Below are 21,427 nucleotides of genomic sequence, written 5' to 3'. Positions count from 1 at the left end.
CTCAGAACGTGGAGTTTTTGTCTTGACATGAGTCATTTTACAGCTGTTCCTAGGTGTCTTCACAACATTTTCATTTTCTTGTATGCACTGCTGTCTTATTGTAGGGCTTGCAAAACATTTATCAGATGGCTGTTTTGTTGCATTCTGAGTACAAGAGGTCACATTTTCTCCTGTAAGAAATAAAAGTAAATACAATATGTGCACCATCAACTGTCTATTAGCCTTCTTAGTACTTGATTTTTATAAAACATACAAATAATTTTTGTGTCTCCATGACTGAGAATATGAGGCTACACATGTTGCTAGACAGCAGTCATACCAATAACACATGCACACATAAGAATTTAATGTTACTTGCTGGGGTGTAACTTAATACTTGTAAGGGTATAACTTAGGTGGAAATTAGAATCTGCCATTACATTCAGGGGAAAAATTCCTTAAGGTTTTCTGTAGGCTGCTGTGCCACGCATCATTGATCTCAATAGAGCCATTTCCTTTTCTTCATACAGAAACAACTTACACTTGTACTGAACCGCCAATGGGATGACATGGCATCTCTGCTGTGTGCTGAGGGCCCATGTTACAAAGAAACATCTACTTTCCTCAGGGGATCACAGACTCCCTGACAGGAACAGTGACCAGGACCCATTGAGAGTAAGACAGAATTACATCTACCATTTCACACTCACTCTGCAACCTGATCCCATCTGAAAAGTTTGTGGATACAGAAATAGCTATCTCTTTTTTTATAATTTGTAATAATCTTAAATTTGAATAATTTATATAGAGGTATGATGAAAGAATAATGTACTTCTCTGCTATGGTATCCTCTTATAAATTAAGAAGTTAAAAGTATACACAGAGTATTTAATCTTACTGACTGAGACTTTCTTTGTAGGTTAAATGGATGTCAGTGTGAGCCCAACAGCTGATAGGAATCTCTGCTTAATACAAGAGAACAGAAAAGGAATATCTGCTGTAGAAGTTATACAATATTCTTTATAAGAAAATAATACTATCTTTAAGTTCCTAGCCAAAAACATCACAGTACTAGGAAAAAAATGAAACCAACCAAAATTCTCCAATGTGGGAGGCAGAGGTTTTTCTCCAGAAATAGTTACTTCCAACTTTTTCCCAAGCAAATTCTCTGAGTTTGAAAGAGTGATGGGACAGGTGTTTATCTCTGGTTTCTCCTTCACCGGAGTCTTGAACATTTCAGTCAGCCCTGGTAAATGAATAATTACAAACACAATGTTTAGAACCATCACAACCCTCAAATAGGATGAACCACACAATGGCAAGTAAATAGATAGACACCTCTTTAGAATTTCTGGTCCACAGAAAACTCATAAAACGGGTAATTTCATTTATAGTGAGAAAAAAGAAAAGATATATGTTCTTCACTTTGTTTAAGGGCTTTCACCCACTGTACCGCCCCTCCCCCCAATGTTATCTTTTAACAGTCCTAGACTTCTAGCCTTTATGTACAAATACTATTTGTACATTAAGTACATTTCACATTTTACAAAATGACAGTGCTTCCCATTTTTGTACTGTCAAGAAATGAGCTTTAAAAAAAAACCAATATTATCAATAATTAGTACTGACATAACCTTAGGGAGAAAAATATAATACTTTATGTGGAAGATAAAAACATAAAACCCCCTGTGTTCTCTTTATTTTTCTTGTTCTGTATTGATGGATGAAAACACTACTACAACTAGCAGCTGTCTGCAAAATGTGTTAGGAAAACCTGTTCCAAAGGCTCCCATTCAAACCAGTCCATCCACTAACAATCATCCCCCTCTGCATTCATTCCAGGCCTTACTTAAAATACTACAAACTAGTCCTCAGTAGATATGGACCTTGAAATAGAAGTTATGCCACAGTGAGTTTTATTAGACTTTAGGAAAGTGCTTAAAGAAGGAATGCTTGAGATAAGCCACTGTCCTGGGTGTTAGGTATTTGAAGTCTTACGTGGAGTCAGCACTGTGGCATAGCAGGGAAAGCTGCCACCTGCAATGCCAGCTTCCCATATGGGCACAAGTTCGAGTCCTAGCTGCTCCATTTCTGATCCAGCTCTCTGCTATGGCCTGGAAAGTAGAAGATGGCCCAAGTGCTTGGGCCCCTGGATCAGTGTGGGAGACCTGTAAGAAGCTCCTGGCTCCTGGCTTCGGATAGGCCCAGCTCCTACTGTTGTGGCCACTGGGGGCTTGAACTAGTGGATGGAAGATCTCTCTCTCTCTCTCTCTGCCTCTCCTTCTCTGTGTAACTCTTTCAAATAAATAAATATAAATAAATAAATCTTAAAAAAAAAATAAAGTCTTACATATTGGGGCTGGCATTGTGTCACAGTAAGTTAAGCTGCCACCTGTGACACAGTCTTTCCATAAGGGCACTTTCCTATTAATGCACCTGGGGAAGCAGTGGAAGATGGCCCAAGTGCTTGAGCCCCTGCACCCGCAGGAAAGACTGCAAGAAGCTCCTTGTTCCTGGCTTTGGCCTGGACCAGCACTGGCCATTGCGGCCACCTGGGGAGTAAACCAGTAGATAGAACATCTCTCAGTCTCTCTCTCTTTCTCTGTAACTCTGACTTTCAAAATAATCTTAAAAAATAAAATTAAGGGAGCCAGCGCTGTGGCTCCACGGGTTAAAGCCCTGGCCTGGGACGCCAGCATTGCGTATGGGCACCGGTTCGAGGGCCGGCTGCTCCACTTCCGATCCAGCTCTCTGCTGTGACCTGGAAAAGCGGTGGAAGATGGCCCGGGTCCTTGGGCCCCTGCACCCCCGTGGGAGACCCGGAGGAGGCTCCTGGCTTCGGATCGGCGCAGCTCCAGCTGTTGCGGCCAGTTGGGGAGTGAACCATTGGATGGAAGAACTCTTTCTATCTGACTCTCCTATTCTCTCGGTGTAACTCTTTCAAATAAATAAATCTTTAAAAAATTAAAAAGTCTTATTTTATCTTAAAATTAATTTTAAGGCATTGGTTTTGTAATATTTGGAGGCATGCACACATGTATATATGCATACATACATACATATTGGTTTATAATCTATAAGTGTATAAGTTTATGCCAATGCACTCTCTGCTGTTGTTTAGTAGATAAGTGGGTTGATCCAACAGCTGCTACTAGAGGTGATTCGCATGCACTACCCTGAGGAGTGCAATGCTTCCAGCTCGTAACTGCTGCGAGAGAGAAAGAAGATCCCCCATCCAGTTCAAACCTCACCTCCCTCCGAAAACACATACAGTGGAAACCATCAGTTATATTCCATGAAACCTAAAATCTGCTTTCTTGCCATGGTTCTTACCTACTACAAGATTAATCAAATTAAGTCACACTTCTACAGAGAGTGGGCATCAAGTAAAACATTCACTTCCTTATTAATGGTTTAAAAGAAACTTCCCATAGGGTTTTCTTTCAAGGAACAGTTAACGAGAAAAAAAGTAAATCTTGAAGAAAAATAGTGCTTCAAAACAACGAATCCATTCCTGGGACAAATCATTAATATATTTCAAGGAGAAGGCAATTATAAGTAACAGCCAGTTGTCTTCTTCATTATAAAGCATTTTCCACTTTCTATTTATAGGCTAGATGCTGTTCTCTAAGGAAAAAATATGCATTTAACATTTCCAAATATACTTCATGTAGTACACATGATCCCCAAAATTATCAAAACTGCCCTTGTACTCCAAACCAACTTCATGTTCCTCAAATACTTTGACCCCAGAAAGTTGATTCCATTGTTTATTTTATAATCCCATTTACAGCAAATAAATATAGGTAGAAAGCACCAACATCACATAGCAGGCCTAAAAGAGCCAGTTATTTTTTACCTGAAAGATCCTCATTAAAGTCCATTTTTCTGTTGTTGAAAACAAAGTTGTTCAGCATTCTGTAGGGCCGAGCAGGTGCGCTTACTTTTTCAACATGAGCCCTCCCTATGACAATGGTACAAGGAGAATTGGCATGGCCTGTGCTGAATTGATTGTGAAGACTCTCTGCAGTCTTCTAGGGAAAAAAGGAAATGAACACATCAAAGCACACACTTACTCCCCATGCAGGCTTAGCAGCAGCATGTGTGAAACAGCAATACATACGGGAGCACCATACCTTTGGAGTATTAGGTCTTCTTGGTCTTTTGTTCACCTGCCTTTGAGGGACTTGTTTTACAACTTTAGTTTGTGCTTGTTTTGCACCAAGTTTTACCACATCTGCCCAAGATTTTGCAACTGTTAAAGAGAAAAGATGGTAAACCTACAAAAACTGGTATTGGTGAGAAACCATTCACCTTAATATATATTTGCCAATACAATACTAACCAATTAAATTGGCTTCTGAAGCACCACTCCTTCTTTTAGAACAAATCATCTGTAAAATATCATGTTGACTTCGACTGATGGACGTTCTCTTTGAGGGTAAGCTGCCACTCTTCCTTCCTCCTTTCTTAGGAAAGTCTGTCTGCTGGGGAGATCTGCTGCCACCAGAGGCAGAGGATGCTCTGCACGACCTACGTCTTTGATCATTCGCAACTGGAGGACTCGGAGCCGGAGAACTCAAAAACCTGCCTCGCGTGGTCAGTTCCAAAGAGATTTCTGAAGACTCTTTTCCTGATGGTTGAGGATTTTCCTGTAAAGACAGAAATGTTCACAGGAAACCTTACCAAGACAGGTAACATTTGTCCTATTAGAAACCCACCTGATTGAGAATTTCAGCTGCTTAAATCCTCAAGCAACAAACATTCAAACCACTGTTCCTCAAAGCTAAGGTAAAGATGAGCCTGTCCTAACATTTAAGAAAAGGCTATAAAAGTAGCAGTCAATTCTGAACTGAGGTATTTAAGACAGAGGAACCTTCTGATCATAGTGAGACAAAGGAGCGCTAATCTCAGTCCCAGCAAACCACAGTCCCCTGTGGTCTGCCTTGGAAGGAGGCTGTTTGCTTCAGTAAGACAGGATAAAACAGCAAAGAACTAGGCATACGTATTCACCCCTTTTTAGTACCAAGGGAAAATAAAGACCACACAGACTCTGTTATGAAGGTGAACTCTGGAGATCTAGAAACAAGGGTGTGGCCAAGTAGCACAGTGACTTAAGACACCACTTGAGGGCACCTGCATTCCTGCCTCTATTTATAATTTAGTTTCCTGTTAATACACCTGGGAGGCAGCAGATGAGGACCAAACTACTTTGGTTCCTGTCACCCACGTGGGAGATCCAGATGGAGTTCCTGACTCTTGCCTGCCACCCGGCCCAGTTCTAGCTATGGCAAGGATTTGAGGAGTGAACCAGTAAATGGAAGGTCTGTATTCCCTGCTCCCATCTTTCCCTCCACGACTTTGCCTTTGAAATAAATAGAAATTTAATAATAGTTGATGAAAAGATATTTCTCATATGTTTAAAAATATATTAGAAAGGACAGTACAACAAAAGAACAGGCCTAAAATTTCTAAAAAGCTGATTGTGTATTAGATTTTACCAAAGATTTTCCTTTTCACAAATTAAATGCCTTAGCTATCACCTTATACTTCTAAAATAAAACAATCTTTATGGCCACATATTGTGATATAGCCAGAATCTTTTTAGTTTTTACAGAACCCATGGTGATTATGTGGCTCTTGCAGGTGGGAGAGTAAGATGTCTGTCTTAAAGAGAAAAGTGCTAAGGAATCCCCGACTCCCTGAACCCCCAGCTGTCAGCCATCTTGCAGCAGTTAGGAATCCAGATGTTCACTTTCTAGATCCAAATAAATGAGCTTTCATTTAGTTTTTAAAAACTACACTAATTGTACTTGTGTCAGGATTTTGGAAGTACTACATACCAGGTTTGAGTGCCTTTGGGTTGAAAAAGAATACTGTCAAACCCACCTTTATGATCTTCTTCAGGACAGTTGGAGTTTGAGTTGCAAGAGATTTCCTTTTCATTGGTGTTTCTCCTCTTTTGAGCGGTGTATTTGGAGGCAAGTTTTCATCAAATAATTCAGGCTTCAGACGACCGCCGAAAGACACACGCCTTCTTTTCAAGGACATTCCCTCACTCTTATCTAAAGTAAGGAATATAAATGTGAGAAGGGAAATGAAAAAGCCACACTAAAACTAAGGATTTATTTCAAATTAGTGTCAAAAGCCAATGAGTCAAATATTTATTGAAAGTTGACACCCACAGCACACCTTCATTCTCATAATATTGACAAGGATAAAGCTGTTTCAAGACTTCTTGAAAAGGTATCAGGTTCCAATGTGGCACACTGCACACAGCGTAGCTCTAAAAAGTGATCTGTCTGCAGCAATGGTTTCACTTTGGAGCATAGGAATGATGGAGACAGAATTTTAGTAGTGTTCTTAAGATTATGCTAAAAAGCCATGGACTTGGGCATGGCCCAGATCTACCTAGTGAAGCAGACAAACGAGCTGTGAAATTTGTCCAGGTGATGCTCACCATCAATCAATCAATGCAACTCAGCCCCCATCCACGGACAGGCATCTCCTGTCCAAGTGAGGCATCCTCTAGGAGACTCAGGAAACATCGTAACTTAAGGGTAGGGGTCTAGTTTTACAGGTGCCCATGTACCAAAGGCCATCTGCAGAAACAGCTCTGGTGTTAGGATTGTGGCATCACAATGCCAGAGACACTTTTTTTCTCTGAGGCATCTCTGAAATTCATAGGAAGAGGCCAAGGAACTACCACGCCCGCTCCAAACTTCCTATCCCTGCCACTGACTGTATTGTCACCTTCACCATTTGCAAAACACAATAGGAAGAAAACCTACTCATGGGCATTCCTGTTTTGGGGATCAAAAGTTAATGTCTGTGAAGCATGCCCATGAGTCTGGTCTAGGACTCATAACCGACTGCTTGCAGAACAGAAAATAAATACCTGAGGACTACCACTATGTTCAATGGTTTCCAAGGGACCTCCTGACTTAAACAACTAAACTCAGATGATTCAGTTGATTCTAGTTCTGAATTAAACCCCACGGGAAAAGCAGCTGCAATTATTCCCTTTTCTATTTTGTGATACATGGAAAAAGAGAATCAGGTATGTCCGTGGACTACCCCACGTAAGGTCCTGCACTGTGCTTCCTCAAGATCCTGCGCTTCCCTCGGTCACTCCTTGTTCTGATTTTCTAGGTCTTCAGTACTCATATGTCATCTAATACTATGTCTCTTACCACTGTGCTTGGTAGCTTCTCTACCACAAAGCTAATCATTACTGATCAAATGAAGATCTCATTAATTCATATCTACACATAAGGGAGGTGTGAATCTTTTAGGGAAAAAATTTACAGTTAAATAAACTTACTAATGGAATCACCAAAGTTGTTGATATCAACTGAACTGAGACCAGGTAACCCAGAGGAAATCGGTCCAGCTGTAGGGCCCAGTTGTTCAGGCTTGTGGGGAGAACCCTTCTCAACCTTCTTTTCAGCTGGAGTGAGCCACTGAGCTGCAGGCTGGTTCTGGATTTCGGTGTCCGTGGGCAGAATGCGCACATTTGCAGGAGCACGTCTGTTTCTGGAAGAGAGATCTTCCGCTTTGTCAGAGTGCGAGGCCTCCTCAGCTTTTATTGGTGTTCGCTTTCTAGTTAAGGGCCTCCCAGGGCTGACTGTTTTATCATCGGCTTTGAAGCCTTCACTCGTATCTAAATTCTCAGGCTCTCTTCCATCAACAGCACACGGGTCTTCATGCGTACGCTGTTGTGAGTTTTGTTGGGAATATCGCGCTGGGGTCTTCACTTGAGTCCTCTCAGACAGAGGAGTGCAGGGGCTCTTGGCCGCTCCATGAGACTGGGCAGAGTCCACTCCACGCCGCCGCTCTTGGCTGCTCTCCAGTGCAGGTGAAGCTGTTCTCACAAGCGAGCGTCTGCCACATTTCAGTCCGGATTTCCCTGAGCCCAGCTGCTGGTTCCCTCTGTGAAAATCATCAGTACTTGCCTTTTCTGTCATGAAATCCACCTGCGATCCTGATTTTTTACGATACTGCAGAGCGTTTCCTGTGTGTGAGTTTACACCTAACTCCTCCTTCATGGACTGATAAAGCTTCTGAAAGGGAGATTCTTCTTTCCGGCTGCTGTCAAGACACTGCGTAGAGGGAAGAGGCTTCAGTTCCCCACCACAGCTCACTACTGCCAGCCTGCAGCTTTCTTTAAACTCCTCAGAAGGGAAAGCTCCTGCATTTCTGTCACGATGTCCAGGATGGGCTGAGGAGTGACCACGGGGCATTTCCTGGGCAACGCTGTCTTCTGAGCCCGCCGAGGCACAACCGTCTCCTGTGACATTCTCGACGCGCGCCAGAGGCCTTCCTGAACCATTGCCCTCAGGGATTTTTGAATGGGCTTTGGAATCTTGATCTCTCGAATCTTGGCAATAGATTATGAAATAAGAAACAGAAGTTCAGCATTTTCTTAGTGATAAGCATTTGAGGAACTCAAGACTGTGCTTCAAACTCCCTTATAATCTAGTTTTTTACTTATTCTACCAATTACTTAATGCCTAAAGTTAGTAAGCCTTAAGATACAAGTGTTTGCCGGCGCCGTGGCTCAATAGGCTAATCCTCCACCTTGCGGCGCCGGCACACCGGGTTCTAGTCCCGGTTGGGGCGCCGGATTCTGTCCCGGTTGCCCCTCTTCCAGGCCAGCTCTCTGCTATGGCCAGGGAGTGCAGTGGAGGATGGCCCAGGTGCTTGGGCCCTGCACCCCATGGGAGACCAGGAAAAGCACCTGGCTCCTGGCTCCTGCCAGGATCAGCGCGGTGCGCCGGCTGCAGCGGCGGCCATTGGAGGGTGAACCAACGGCAAAGGAAGACCTTTCTCTCTCTGTCTCTCTCTCTCACTGTCCACTCTGCCTGTCAAAAAAAAAAAAAAAAAAAAAAAAAAAAAAAAAGATACAAGTGTGACAATCCAAATGACATTAGACTCTAACAATAAATGCCAGGTGTCATATGCTATCAAACTACTCAGAATTAAGTTGATAACTGAAAAATCAATTTATTTATACTTAGACTCTCCTTTAAGCACAGCATCCTATCAATTATTAGGGAAAAAGTGAACTCAGGTATTTGCCTGTTTATCACAGGCACCCTTAGAAGTTTGACAGCCCAGATATTCAACATTTGAACCCTTGCTATGCGGTCCCTGATGTTAGGCTACACACAGATCCACTCCTACAGGAGCCCAGAACAAAGCCAAACCACTACAAACCAGGTTCAGAAGAGATGCCAGATCTTGAGACACGACGTGATGGCTCCTGCAAATTAGGAAAATAAGAACATAGATTTAAATGCCTTCCTCCATACTGATGTTCTTAACAATAAAACAGTATTTTTTCTTTTTTTTTTTCTTTTTAAGATTTATTTATTTTATTTGAAAGTCAGAGTTACACAGAGAGAGAAGAAGAGACAGAGAGAGAGAGAGAGAGAGAGAGGTCTTCGATCTGATGGTTCACTACCCAGTTGGCCACAATGGCCGGAGCTGCGCCAATCTGAAGCCAGGAGCCAGGAGCTTCTTCCGGGTCTCCCACGTGGGTGCAGGGGCCGAAGGACTTGGGCCATCTTCTACTGCTTTCCCAGGCCATAGCAGAGAGCTGGATCAGAAATGGAGCAGCTGGGTCTTGAACCAGCGCCCATATAGGATGCTGGCGCTTCAGGCCAAGGTGTTAACCCACTGCGCCACAGCGCCGGCCCCGAAAACAGTATTTTTCAAACTGTTCCTAAGTGACATTTAGAGACTTTGAGAAATGGGCCCAAGTCACTAGGGAGCTTGTGGTCATGTTACAAATATTTGGCTGACTTTGAAACACTAGACTACTCATAAGTGATAAGACAGGAAACAGACTGCAGTCTTAGAATCATTTAAATCAAACCTCAGCAAGTTTTTCTAACTTCTGAGAAACACATGAAGAAGAGGCAGCTAAAATTAAACTTCATCTGATGGGCGCTGGTTCAAGTCCTGGCTGCTCCACTTCCAATCCAGCTCTCTGCTATGGCCTGGGAAAGCAGTAAAAGAGGGCCCAAGTCCTTGAGCTCCTGCACCTACACGGGAGACCTGGAAGAAGCTCCGGGCTGTTGGCTTCAGATCAGTGAAGCTCCGGCCGTTGTGGCCAATTGGGGAGTGAACCAGTGGATGGAAGACCTCTCTCTCTCTGCCTCCTTCTCTCTCTGTGTAATTCTTTCAAATAAATAAACAAATCTTTTAAAAAAAAATCATTGTACTGTTAACCCATCATAGGCACAAAATTACTGATTTTATTAGTTTTATCAGAAATGGGCCACTGACCCTATTGGTGCATTTAGGCTCTTTTGCAAGTGTGCCCTCTTGGCAGCAAGAGACTTGGGGTGTATCTAACAGCCTACAAGTTAAGGCACAAGTGCAGAGTACATGCTCAGGCACTGTAGCCAAGAGAATCAGGCCAGGGTTCCTATTTTGTCTCCCTATGAACAGCTCGCTCTCTCTCTCTCTCTTTCTCACTTTCTTTCTTTCTTTTTGACAGGCAGAGTGGACAGTGAGAGAGAGAGACAGAGAGAAAGGTCTTCCTTTTTTGCCGTTGGTTCACCCTCCAATGGCCGCCGCGGCCGGTGAGCCGCACTGATCTGATGGCAGGAGCCAGGTGCTTCCTCCTGGTCTCCCATGGGGTGCAGGGCCCAAGCACTTGGGCCATCCTCCACTGCACTCCCGGGCCACAGCAGAGGGCTGGCCTGGAAGAGGGGCAACCGGGACAGAATCCGGTGCCCCGACAGGGACTAGAACCCGGTGTGCCGGCGCCGCAAGGCGGAGGATTAGCCTAGTGAGCCGCAGCGCCAGCCAGTGCCTTCTTTCTTATGCAGTTGTGTGGGAGCACTGGTGGAACAACTAAAGCACAGCATATATCTAAGAAACAAAATTCCCATGTTCTTCTAAATGAAGAAAAACATGTCACCTGATATGAGGGGGGGACCTACAAAATACTATAAAAGGCAAAGAATATCAGTTCATTTAAGCAGATCCAGATTTCTTTATATCTAACCCACAGTTTTTCAAACTATATATGTGAGCAAATGGTTTCATATTCCAGTCTGAAGTAATCTTCTTCTTTTTTTTTGACAGGCAGAGTTAGACAGTGAGAGAGACAGAGAGCAGAGAGGAAGGTCTTCCTTTTCCATTGGTTCACCCCCCAAATGGCTGATACGGCCGGTGCGCTCTGCCGATACGAAGCCAGGAGCCAGGTGCTTCCTCCTGGTCTCCCATGCGGGTACAGGGCCCAAGGACCTGGCCATCCTCCACTGCACTCCCGGGCCACAGCAGAGAAAGCGTTACTGGAAGAGGAGCAACTGGGACAGAATCCAGTGCCCCTACCGGGACTAGAACCCGGGGTGCCAGCACCACAGGCAGAGGATTATCCAAGTGAGCCGCGGCACTGGCCATGAAGTAATCTTCTAACAATAAAAATCAACTACTCCAAAAAGTTTTAAAATACACAGTACATCTCATATTGCTTGTATCATTATATTTGATAGCCATAAAATTCCTACCAAATTGCTGTAAATCTTTAAGAAAAGGCGGGGGGGGGGGGGGGCAGCGCTGTGGCAGAGTGGGTAAAGCCACCGCCCACAGTGCCAGCATCCCATATGGGCACCAGTTCAAGACCCAGCTGCTCCACTTCTGATCCATCTCTCTGCTATGGCCTGGGGAAAGCAATAGAAGATGGCCCACGTCCTTGGTCCCCTGCACCTGCATAAGAGACCTGGAAGAAGCTCCTGGCTCCTGGTTTCAGATCGGTGCAGCTCCAGGTCGTTATGGCCATCTGGGGTGTGAACCATTGGATGTTAAGACCTCTCTCTCCCTCTCTCCCTCTCCTTCTCTGTGTAACTGTGACTTTCAAGTAAAATAAATAAATCTTTAAAAAAAAATGCTGTTAACACTTTCTAATTACTTGATCTTAATACTTACTTTTTAAAAAGATCTATTTATTTATTTGAAAGGCAGTTACAGAGAGAGAGAGAAAGAGTTTGCATCTGCTGGGTCACTCCCCAAATGACCTCAACAGCTGGGGCTGGGCCAAGTCTAAGCCAGGAACCAGGAACTCCATCTGGATTTCCCACGTGAGTTGCAGGACCCCAAGCACTATGGACATTTTCCACTGCTTTCCCAGGCACATTAGCAGGGAGCTGGCATTCTTGTGGGATGACAGTGTTGCAGACAGCGGCTTAACCCACTGTGCCACAATGCCAGCCCATGTTCATTTTATCACAGACAAGTGACAGAATGAAAAGTTTTTAGATTGCTGAGTGGCATATATCTAACCCATGGTGCAAGAAATACAGAAAAACCAGCTTTTTGGCTTATTTACTTAAGATGAATGGTTCCTAGTATATGGGAGATCTAAAAAAATAGCTTTTACCACAGAAGCCAATGAGCACCAGAATCAAAATGAGTTCAGGTCTCTTCTCTAGGGAAGAATATTTAACATCGCAGAGACCTTGCACTGGAACTTCAGGTGCACTCAGATAAGTCTTTGAAGCCAGAGAACTCTAACTAAGTAGCTCATGGTGTCGTTCCAAAAAGTAGGAAAGAGAGGAATTCTTAGCACTTGCCCTAAAGCTACTAAATTCCATCAAATCTCCAAGCATGTGCCCAGAATTGTGTTTTGATAAGGTATACTCTATAATACTTGTTTTACCGAGATACTCAAGTTATCAGGGTCTCTCACACAGCAAAGCCCAATAACTCTTTTAGTTCCACAGGTCATCTGTCTTTCAAAATTTTGAAGAATTGTTGCCATTCAGAATTTTCATCATGTAATTACTTCAGGTGCATAGACAGATGGTACAATGAAGACAAAATGAGCCACCAGATCATGCAGTTTCTCATTGTTATTTCTATTCGTTATGGTTATCCTATCCATAGGCTTACAAAAAGAAGATCATGACATGGCCAGAGAGTTTTCAGTAAAAAATTAGCACTTCCATTTTTGAACAAAAAGGAAATATAATAATAGATTATTTTAATAGGTCTAAATTTTTTGTTTTAATACCTTAGTTACATTTTTTCTACAACCAATATGCTACCCTACTTTACCACTGATTTAAAGTGAGAAAACATTCATCAATCAACATACCCACAAATGACTTCATATCATTAAAACAAAATTAGAGTTCAAACTTGGATAATGTTGCCCTCACCTGTTCATGATTTTTTCCTGAAAATTTAGGTGACTTATTTCCATTCTGATGACTTTCATTTTCATACCTGCAGTGTACAGGATGACAGATTCAGATTAAAGATTCATAACCCATGGCCAAGGTGACCATAACAGGTTATATGCAAGGATCAAGAAACAAATGTCAAGTTTTGTTCAATATATTACCTTATACATAGATGCATATTTAGTTAGTAAAGTGTTTCTATAACAAAGCCTTACATAAGTTACCATAAGTTTCTTTTGAAACACCACCGTTGAAGGCTGGAAAGCCAGATTAACTTCTATCACTGACTAACCTGAGGAGGATTCCACCTTCTATATGGGAACCTATTGCACCCAAGAGCAAAATCAGATTTCCTCTTATGTTCCTGGAAGTCACCTAGTGGCATAGGTCAACCAGAAACCTGCAGGCAATGAGCTCTCTAATCACACAGTGAAGTCACACCTTCAGAGAAAGCACAAGGCTACGCTGTCACTACAAGGCAAATGCAAAGTGAAATTGCAGTGAGCAATCATCACTCCAGTTTTCCACTTACTTAACCTGCATTCGACAAAACAGGTACATCTTGGGAAGGCACATTTATCAAGATATGGATTTGTTCTGACAAACCTCAGGGGCCAATTCATAGAAGTAATCCTTTATCTAGCATAAGGAAAACTCTGGTACCTCAGTGAAATGACCAAGTTTGAATTCAGATGCCACCTGAGTAAGATCTGAAGCTGTCAAGCATCTGAACTGATTCTCATGGCAGCAGAGTTCTAAACCGCATCTTTCTTCCTCAAATCCATTTTTGAATCTTTGTTGGGTGTCTTTAATGATCTCAATCAATCTCAATTTGAACAGTATCTAATTTGGGAGAAACAGATCTTGTATCCATTATACATCGGATATTTCCTACATACAAATCTAATTGAGTAAAAATAAACCCTAAAAATGAAGGTAAAATCACAGGAAGTACAATAAAAGAAACAAACATGCAATGTAAGCATGCATTAGGAAACATCTATTTAGCAGAATGGATTTCAGAAATGACCTAGCTATTTTCTGTCTACAACAGACATAATTTAGATTCAAGATAAATTTTCAACGTAAAAAAAAAAAGGGCAGAAAAAGATATTTTATGCAAACAGCAAACAGAGAACTGCAATGGATATACTAAATACTAGATAAAATAGCCATTAAGACAAAACTTTTCACACAAGGGACATTGCAGAATGATAAAAGGTCAGTTCATCCAAAATTTCCAATTCCAATTAAAAACAAAAATTCACCTGACAACAAGTTCTGAGACAACTTTAACCATGAAGTTTATGAAAAGTTAAAGTTGTAGAAAGTTATTCTATGCAAGCACAAATTAGAAGGAAACTAACTTAGCTTTGCTTATCATTCAAAGGAAACATCAAAGCAGAATATACTATTATAAGGCAAAGGACATTTCTAAAGGACAGAGTTCTATACATCAGAAAGACATAATTCTTAACTTGTATGTCACAGTAGAACTGCCAAATGTATAAGAAAAAACTGACAGAGCAATAAGAAAGAAAAATAAACAAATCCTCAACAAGTGACTTAAACATACCTGCTAGAGTAGCTAACAAGCACGTGAAAATTCATTGAGAATATAGATCAAAATCTAAGACACAGAGGGAGAACACTGCCTGTAGCAGCCATGCCATACACATTGTTTTGCAATACATATGACAGGGTAACGGTTTGGCCTGGTAATTAAAACCCCATTTGGAACACTTGCTTCTCCTACGCCTGGGTTCGAGTCCTGGTTCCACTCCCAATTCCAACTTTCTGCCAGAGCACTCTTGGAGGCAGCAGGTCATTGTTCAAGACTTGGGTCTCTGCCACCACAGAGGACAACTGAAATGAGCTCCCGTCCCCCACTCCCACCCGAGGCCACGTCTTCTGTGGGCATTTGGGGGAATTTACCAGTGGATGAGAACTCTGTCTCTAAAACAATTTTTTTTTTTTTTTTTTTGGACAGGCAGAGTGGACAGTGAGAGAGAGGCAGAGAGAAAGATCTTCCTTTTGCCGTTGGTTCACCCTCCAATGGCCGCCGCACCGCGCTGATCCAAAGGCAGGAGCCAGGTGCTTCTCCTGGTCTCCCACGGGGTACAGGGCCCAAGCACCTGGGCCATTCTCCACTGCACTCCCTGGCCACAGCAGAGAGCTGTACTGGAAGAGGGGCAACCGGGACAGAATCCGGCGCCCTGACCGGGACTAGAACCCAGTGTGCCAGTGCCACAAGGTGGAAGATTAGCCTAGTGAGCTGCGGCACCGGCCTAAAACAAATTTTTAAAAACACACACACACACATGCATAAGATTTGTAAAACAGTCAACCATATCTAATCATAAAGCAAGCCTGGACACATTTGTCAACCCAATTAGTTCTTACCCACCTGAAAGATCGATCAACAATAGTTATTAGATCTCCATGTTTTAGTTGTATAGGTCCATCAATAATAGACCCATTTACTTTTGTCGGATTTGTAGAACTGAAATTATACAACACTGCCTACAAGTAGAAAGAAGGGAATAATATGTAAATATATTGGAAGATAAAAAGTGAATTAAACATTTTTAACATTGACTTCCAAAAAACCAGCTTACCTCCTGCTCATTGATTTCAATTTTGCAATGTTGTTTTGACACCACCGGAAGCTGGATACGAATGTCACATTCAATATCCCTTCATATGAAAGAATGAAGATTTTTTTTTTTTGGTTGGCTGTAACTTTTTAAAAATTACCTCAGTTTTTCAAGATAAAATAGAATCTGACTAGTAAGCTGGTCTGTAAATATAACGACATAAAGGAATAGCAACAAAATGGACAATGTAAACAATCTTTTCATTTTGTAAATAGTTTTTACAAGCATCCCACAGCAGCTATTTTAGATCTTTAAAACTTAAAATCTGCAAGCAAAGGAAAAAATTATCTAGATTGCACCTGTCTTTCTACAGAAGGTTAGCATCAGTAGGGAGCAGCAGAAGGGACCACTTCTCTACCCAGACATAAACTACGGAGAAGAGCTTATTAGTAGCTATCTGGAGTCTGGTGCTCCAGTTCTATCACATGGTTTTCTAACTGTGTAATCTGAATAAACTGTGTAAGCTGTTCCCCATTTGATCCTTTGGAGTCTAAGACCCTCTCTCCTTACTTATGTCATATGACCAGAACTTGTGAATTGGGTTCGAGATTATGAAATCTTTCATAAAAGTATACTCAAGTACTACTGTGTAATAGCCAGCATACCACTGAGACTGGAATATTGCTTCCTTTCCTTCTGAAGAAAAAGGAAGCTATTAAATAATTTAAAAAAAAAGAAGCTATGAAAAAACCATTTAACTCCCAAAAGAGGATTTGATTTGTAGATATCAGAACTCCCCAGAAGAGACATCACTAGAACCCAGCTTTGTTTGGCTCTGACATTTTAGACCAGATGACCATTCGCTGGAGTGTGGGGCGTCTGTCCTGTGTCTTGGTGGATGATGAGCAGCAGCCCTGGCCTCCACTCACTGACACCAGTGGCAAGCCCCTCCCCGCTTTGACAGGAGAAAAAAATCTCCCCGACTTCCCCAAATGTCCCCTAGGGGGAAAAGTGGTTCTTCCCTCAGAACCACCGCTATGCACTAACTGCAAAGCCACACATCCATGCCATTATTTCCACCGAACACGCACCTACCACAGTGTCACACATTAGTCACCTCTTCTACACAGACACCAGACCCGGCCCTGAACCCACGATTCTTAACCAGACAGCCCTGTCCTTGCCGAGCTTAGTCTCGCAGAAGACACAACCCAGAAACTCGACATCCAAAATGTGCTAGCAAAGACACGCTTTCCTTAAAGCCCTGTTCTCAAGTCACATTTAAACAGACCTCTGAACAATGAGCAGAAATCAGTTAAGAGACAGCAGGGAGGGCGTTCATTCCGACAGCCAAGTCCCAACTCTGCAAAAGCACCAGGAGGAGCAGGAGCGTGGCAGGCCTGGGGTAGGAGGACCAGGGTAGGGGGTGTGGCTGGGAGGACGGTGTGCAGGGGGACCAAGGGTGGAGGACGGGATGCAGGGGGGACCAAGGGTGGAGGACGGGGTGCAGGGGGACCAAGGGTGGAGGACGGGATGCAGGGGGGGGACCGAGGGTGGAAAGTGGGGCTGGGAGGACGGGGTGCAGGGGGGACCAAGGTGGAGGGTGGGGGTGGAGGACGGGGTGCAGGGGGACCAAGGGTGGAGGGTGGGGCTGGGAGGACGGGGTGCAGGGGGACCAAGGGTGGAGGACGGGGTGCAGGGGGGACCAAGGGTGGAGGACGGGGTGCAGGGGGGACCAAGGGTGGAGGGTGGGATGCAGGGGGACCAAGGGTGGAGGACGGGGTGCAGGGGGGACCAAGGGTGGAGGGTGGGGCTGGGAGGACGGGGTGCAGGGGGACCAAGGGTGGAGGGTGGGGCTGGGAGGACGGGGTGCAGGGGGACCAAGGGTGGAGGGTGGGATGCAGGGGGACCAAGGGTGGAGGACGGGGTGCAGGGGGACCAAGGGTGGAGGGTGGGGCTGGGAGGACGGGGTGCAGGGGGACCAAGGGTGGAGGGTGGGATGCAGGGGGACCAAGGGTGGAGGACGGGGTGCAGGGGGACCAAGGGTGGAGGGTGGGGTGCAGGGGGACCAAGGGTGGAGGGTGGGGTGCAGGGGGACCAAGGGTGGAGGGTGGGGGTGGGAGGATGGGGTGCAGGGGGACCAAGGGTGGAGGGTGGGGGTGGAGGACGGGGTACAGGGGGGACCAAGGGTGGAGGTGGGAGGACGTGGTGCAGGGGGACCAAGGGTGGAGGGTGGGCTGGGAGGACGGGGTGCAGGGGGACCAAGGGTGGAGGGTGGGATGCAGGGGGACCAAGGGTGGAGGACGGGGTGCAGGGGGACCAAGGGTGGAGGGTGGGGGTGGAGGACGGGGTACAGGGGGGACCAAGGTGGAGGGTGGGGCTGGGAGGACGTGGTGCAGGGGGACCAAGGTGGAGGGTGGGGCTGGGAGGACGGGGTGCAGGGGGACCAAGGGTGGAGGACGGGGTGCAGGGGGACCAAGGGTGGAGGACGGGGTGCAGGGGGACCAAGGGTGGAGGTGGGAGGACGTGGTGCAGGGGGACCAAGGGTGGAGGGTGGGGTGCAGGGGGACCAGAACGTGCACAGGGCGAGGCCGACCAGACACCGCGCGTCTGCATTATGGGATACACTTCAGACAGGGCGGGGAGCTGCTTGTTCCCCGTGCCCTTCACCCGGGGGCCGCGGTTATCACCCCCAGCAGAGGAACAGGTCTCAAAACTCCTCCACTTTCCCAGAAAGAGCCAGCAGCCCGGCGTCCCGCCCTCCTCCCTGCCGCCGTCCCAGAGCGAGGGCACCAGGCGGTCAGGCACGCGGACCACCTGCACACTCCCCCTTAGCAACTCTGAAATCCTTGTCGGGCTGGAAAAGCCAGAAACCCGCCCACTTCCACGCGTGACTCGGCCGCCGGCCTGCGGCGGAGGCGCGTGCGGGGGCCGGCCGGGCGCGGCGCGCGGGCTCACCTTCCGAACGAGCAGGCGCTCCGGCTCAGCGGGAAGTGGGCCCCGTCCGCCCCGCTCCTCTTGATCGTGACGAGGCGCGCGCTGGGCCCCATGGCCGCCCCGCGCCGCGGGCTGAGACCGGGACCGGCGGCGGCGGGCGGACCAGCTCCGCGCCTGCAAGGGAGGTGGGGGTTATCCCGGCCGGGAGCCGCGGGGGCTCCCGGGGCCAGGAAGGGCGGCCCTCCCCACGGTCCCACCGGGACCCCCGCGCCCAGCCGAGCCGCCGCCGCTCACCTCAGACGAGGCGCCCGCGCCGGGCTCGCTGGTCGCCGTACCCACCGCGTCCGCCGCAGGGAGTTGGCACCGCGTCCACGGCGTCTCCCCTCGTCCGCCCCGCGCGGCCGCACAGCCCACGCCCGTGACCCGGGGGTCGCGGCCGCCGCGCGCAGGTCCCGACTCCGCGGCTCCGCCACAGGCCGCCCGCCGCGTCTGCCGGATTCAAACGAAAACGGCGGTTCAAATTCTGGCGCTAAGCGCTGCGATTGGACAGGAGGCCTCAGCGGGAGGGCCAATGGGAAGGGAGAAGGCGGGCGTGGGCGGGGCGGGAGGCGGGGCCCGCGGGGCTGGCCGGCGGCGGGCGCGCGGCTGGCCGGCGTGGGCGCGAGTGTGGCGGCGCCGCGCTGAGCTCCCCGGCGGGACGGACGAAGGCCCGCTGTCGGGGCGAGCTCTCGCCGGCCTTCTCTTCAACCCCCGGGTGTTACTCGCCGCTGCGGATTTAAGATTTAAAAAAAATTAAGAACGTACAGGCTCCCCTCAGCCTCACACCCGGCCGCGGGCGCCGTGCGGCTGTCCTGCCCCACAGCCCCCAGCGCGGCGCCCTGTCCACTGCGGCGCCCTGTCCACTGCGGCGCCCTGTCCACTGCGCGGGGAGGGGCGGCGGCGCTCGGCGTTAGCCCGGCGTCGCGGTCGGAGCCGGCCGCGGCCGGGCGGCAGGGCGGGGCTGTCACTCAGCCCGTCGGGGCCGGACCCCCGCGCTGACCACCGGAGGAATCCGCCGCCCTCGGCCCGGGCCCGAGCTCCCCTGAGGCGCCGGGGGACCCCGGGACCGTGGGGTCAGCGGCGCGGAGTCCGCGGGCGGCCGGCGCGTGTGCGCGAGAGCGGCGGGCTGTCCACTGCGGCCAGCCCGGGATGCCCACGGACACGAGGCGCTCTTCACTATTCTTGCTGGGGAAAAGAGAGAGAGCGTCCTCATAAAAGGAAGTCACTGTTAGCGCGAAAGGGGCTCGTGGTTACTTGAAAATGAACTTTTTTCAACTCTAGGAAACGCACTTCGGAGGTAGCCCAGGCCAGTTTTGGAAAGGGTGGAGGGACCACGAGCCCCAGAGCAGCCGGATTCACGCGAGGAAAATCCGCTGTGGGACTCTAAAGCCACGCAGCTCCGCGGGGCTGGGCCGAGGTCGGGCTGCAGGAAACCTTGGGGCGGTAGCTCCCACTTCCTCCTCCGAGCTCACTCCGAAACCTCGCAGGGCCCCTTTGTCGTGCTAATGGCCGCTGGCTTTCCGGGGACAGCTGCTCTCCGGCCGGGAGCCGCTAGGTGTGAGTTAACAACCTCACCCGCGAGTCCTGCCCACAGGTCCCCGGGGAGCGCGGGCCAGCGAGGCAGAGACCCGGGGCAACCCGGAGAGAGTGGTCAGCCTTGGTCTGGAGGAGAGCCCGGCCGGGTCCTGTTTCATTTGAGGGTTTCGCAGCGGCTTTGCTGAACGGAAGCTTGGCCCCCAGCCAGATTCTGCTATGAACACCGAACTCGAGCCTGGGAAGAGACACCCCCTCCCCGCCCCGCCAGGGCTGTGATCTCTAACAGGGTGTGGAGTAGAGACCCCGGGGTTAGAGCTCCGGGGCCCCGGGTGGACAGTAGAGCCTTCCAGGGGTGCACACCCAGCAGCCTCAGAAATCAGCGTCCAAATTCTCACAGTTTTCAGGCCGCTGAGCGCTCAAGGTCAGTCAGCCAGAGAACCAACCCGTCTTCAGGGGATCCCTGTTCATGTCTCTCCCCTTCCTTCTGGCTGCCAGTCCTGCCTGCCCGCACTGCCGGTGGGCACTGTCCACCATTCCTGACCTTGGGCTGTCCATCTGATTGGAGGGTGTATTTCCAATACACTTTGATTTTGTGCTTTACAAATTAGTATTAAAATTTGAAACGTTCACTTTGACGAACCGTGTCATCCGTGTGTAACTATGTGAGATATATGTATGGGCAGAGAGAGGGGGAGAGACAGGTGGGGGTGAGGGTGGGGGTTGGGGGTGGTGTTTGCACAGGTTGATTGGGAGCTAACAAGAGGCTTAGGCACCCAAATCTGTGAGGCATAATGGGATAAAATTCAGTGGAAAAGTGGAGTAAAAATACAACTTTAAGGGGAAAATTAGGGACTGGCGCTGTGGCGCAGCGGGTTAACGCCCTGGCCTGAGGGGCCGGCATCCCACATGGGCACCAGTTCTAGTCCCGGCTGCTCCACTTTCGATCCAGCTCTCTGCTATGACCTGGGATAGCAGTGGAAGATGGCCCAGGTCCTTGGGCTCCCGCACCCGCGTGGGAGACCCGGAGGAAGCTCCTGGCTCCTGGCTTCGGATCAGCACAGCTCTGGTCATTGCGGCCATCTGGGGAGTGAACCAGCGGATGGAAGACCTCTCTTTCTCTGTCTCTACCTCTTCGTAACT

General features: G+C 47.6%; 1 protein-coding gene across 1 annotated transcript; it reads right to left on the bottom strand.

The window, feature by feature from the left end:
* Positions 1–603: 603 nt before the first annotated feature.
* On the bottom strand, positions 604–19,209 carry MKI67 (marker of proliferation Ki-67). Its single transcript, XM_051833522.2, has 13 exons — positions 19,007–19,209; positions 18,734–18,886; positions 15,797–15,875; positions 15,586–15,701; positions 13,155–13,221; positions 9,199–9,244; positions 7,304–8,359; positions 5,869–6,044; positions 4,325–4,631; positions 4,116–4,234; positions 3,839–4,013; positions 1,069–1,225; positions 604–622 (listed from the first exon to the last, which is right to left on the bottom strand). The coding sequence occupies exons 2-13, from the start codon at positions 18,823–18,825 to the stop codon at positions 604–606; spliced, it is 2,409 nt and encodes an 802-aa protein (XP_051689482.2). The 5' UTR covers positions 18,826–18,886; positions 19,007–19,209.
* Between the last annotated feature and the right edge of the window lie 2,218 nt (positions 19,210–21,427).

This window comes from Oryctolagus cuniculus, chromosome 15 (assembly GCF_964237555.1).
Source record: "Oryctolagus cuniculus chromosome 15, mOryCun1.1, whole genome shotgun sequence".
Classification (NCBI taxonomy): Eukaryota; Metazoa; Chordata; class Mammalia; order Lagomorpha; family Leporidae; genus Oryctolagus; species Oryctolagus cuniculus.
This window is presented reverse-complemented; position numbering and strand designations above follow the sequence as displayed.

Excerpts from the sequence above, each read along its gene's own strand:
- MKI67 (XM_051833522.2), bottom strand. The coding sequence starts at position 18,825 with ATGGGGCCCAGCGCGCGCCTCGTCACGATCAAGAGGAGCGGGGCGGAC. Across the intron at positions 15,876-18,733 it reads AGCGCCTGCTCGTTCGGAAG|GGATATTGAATGTGACATTC; the intron begins GTGAGCCCGCGC and ends TTTCATATGAAG. Across the intron at positions 6,045-7,303 it reads CAACTTTGGTGATTCCATTA|ATAAGAGTGAGGGAATGTCC; the intron begins GTAAGTTTATTT and ends TCCTTACTTTAG.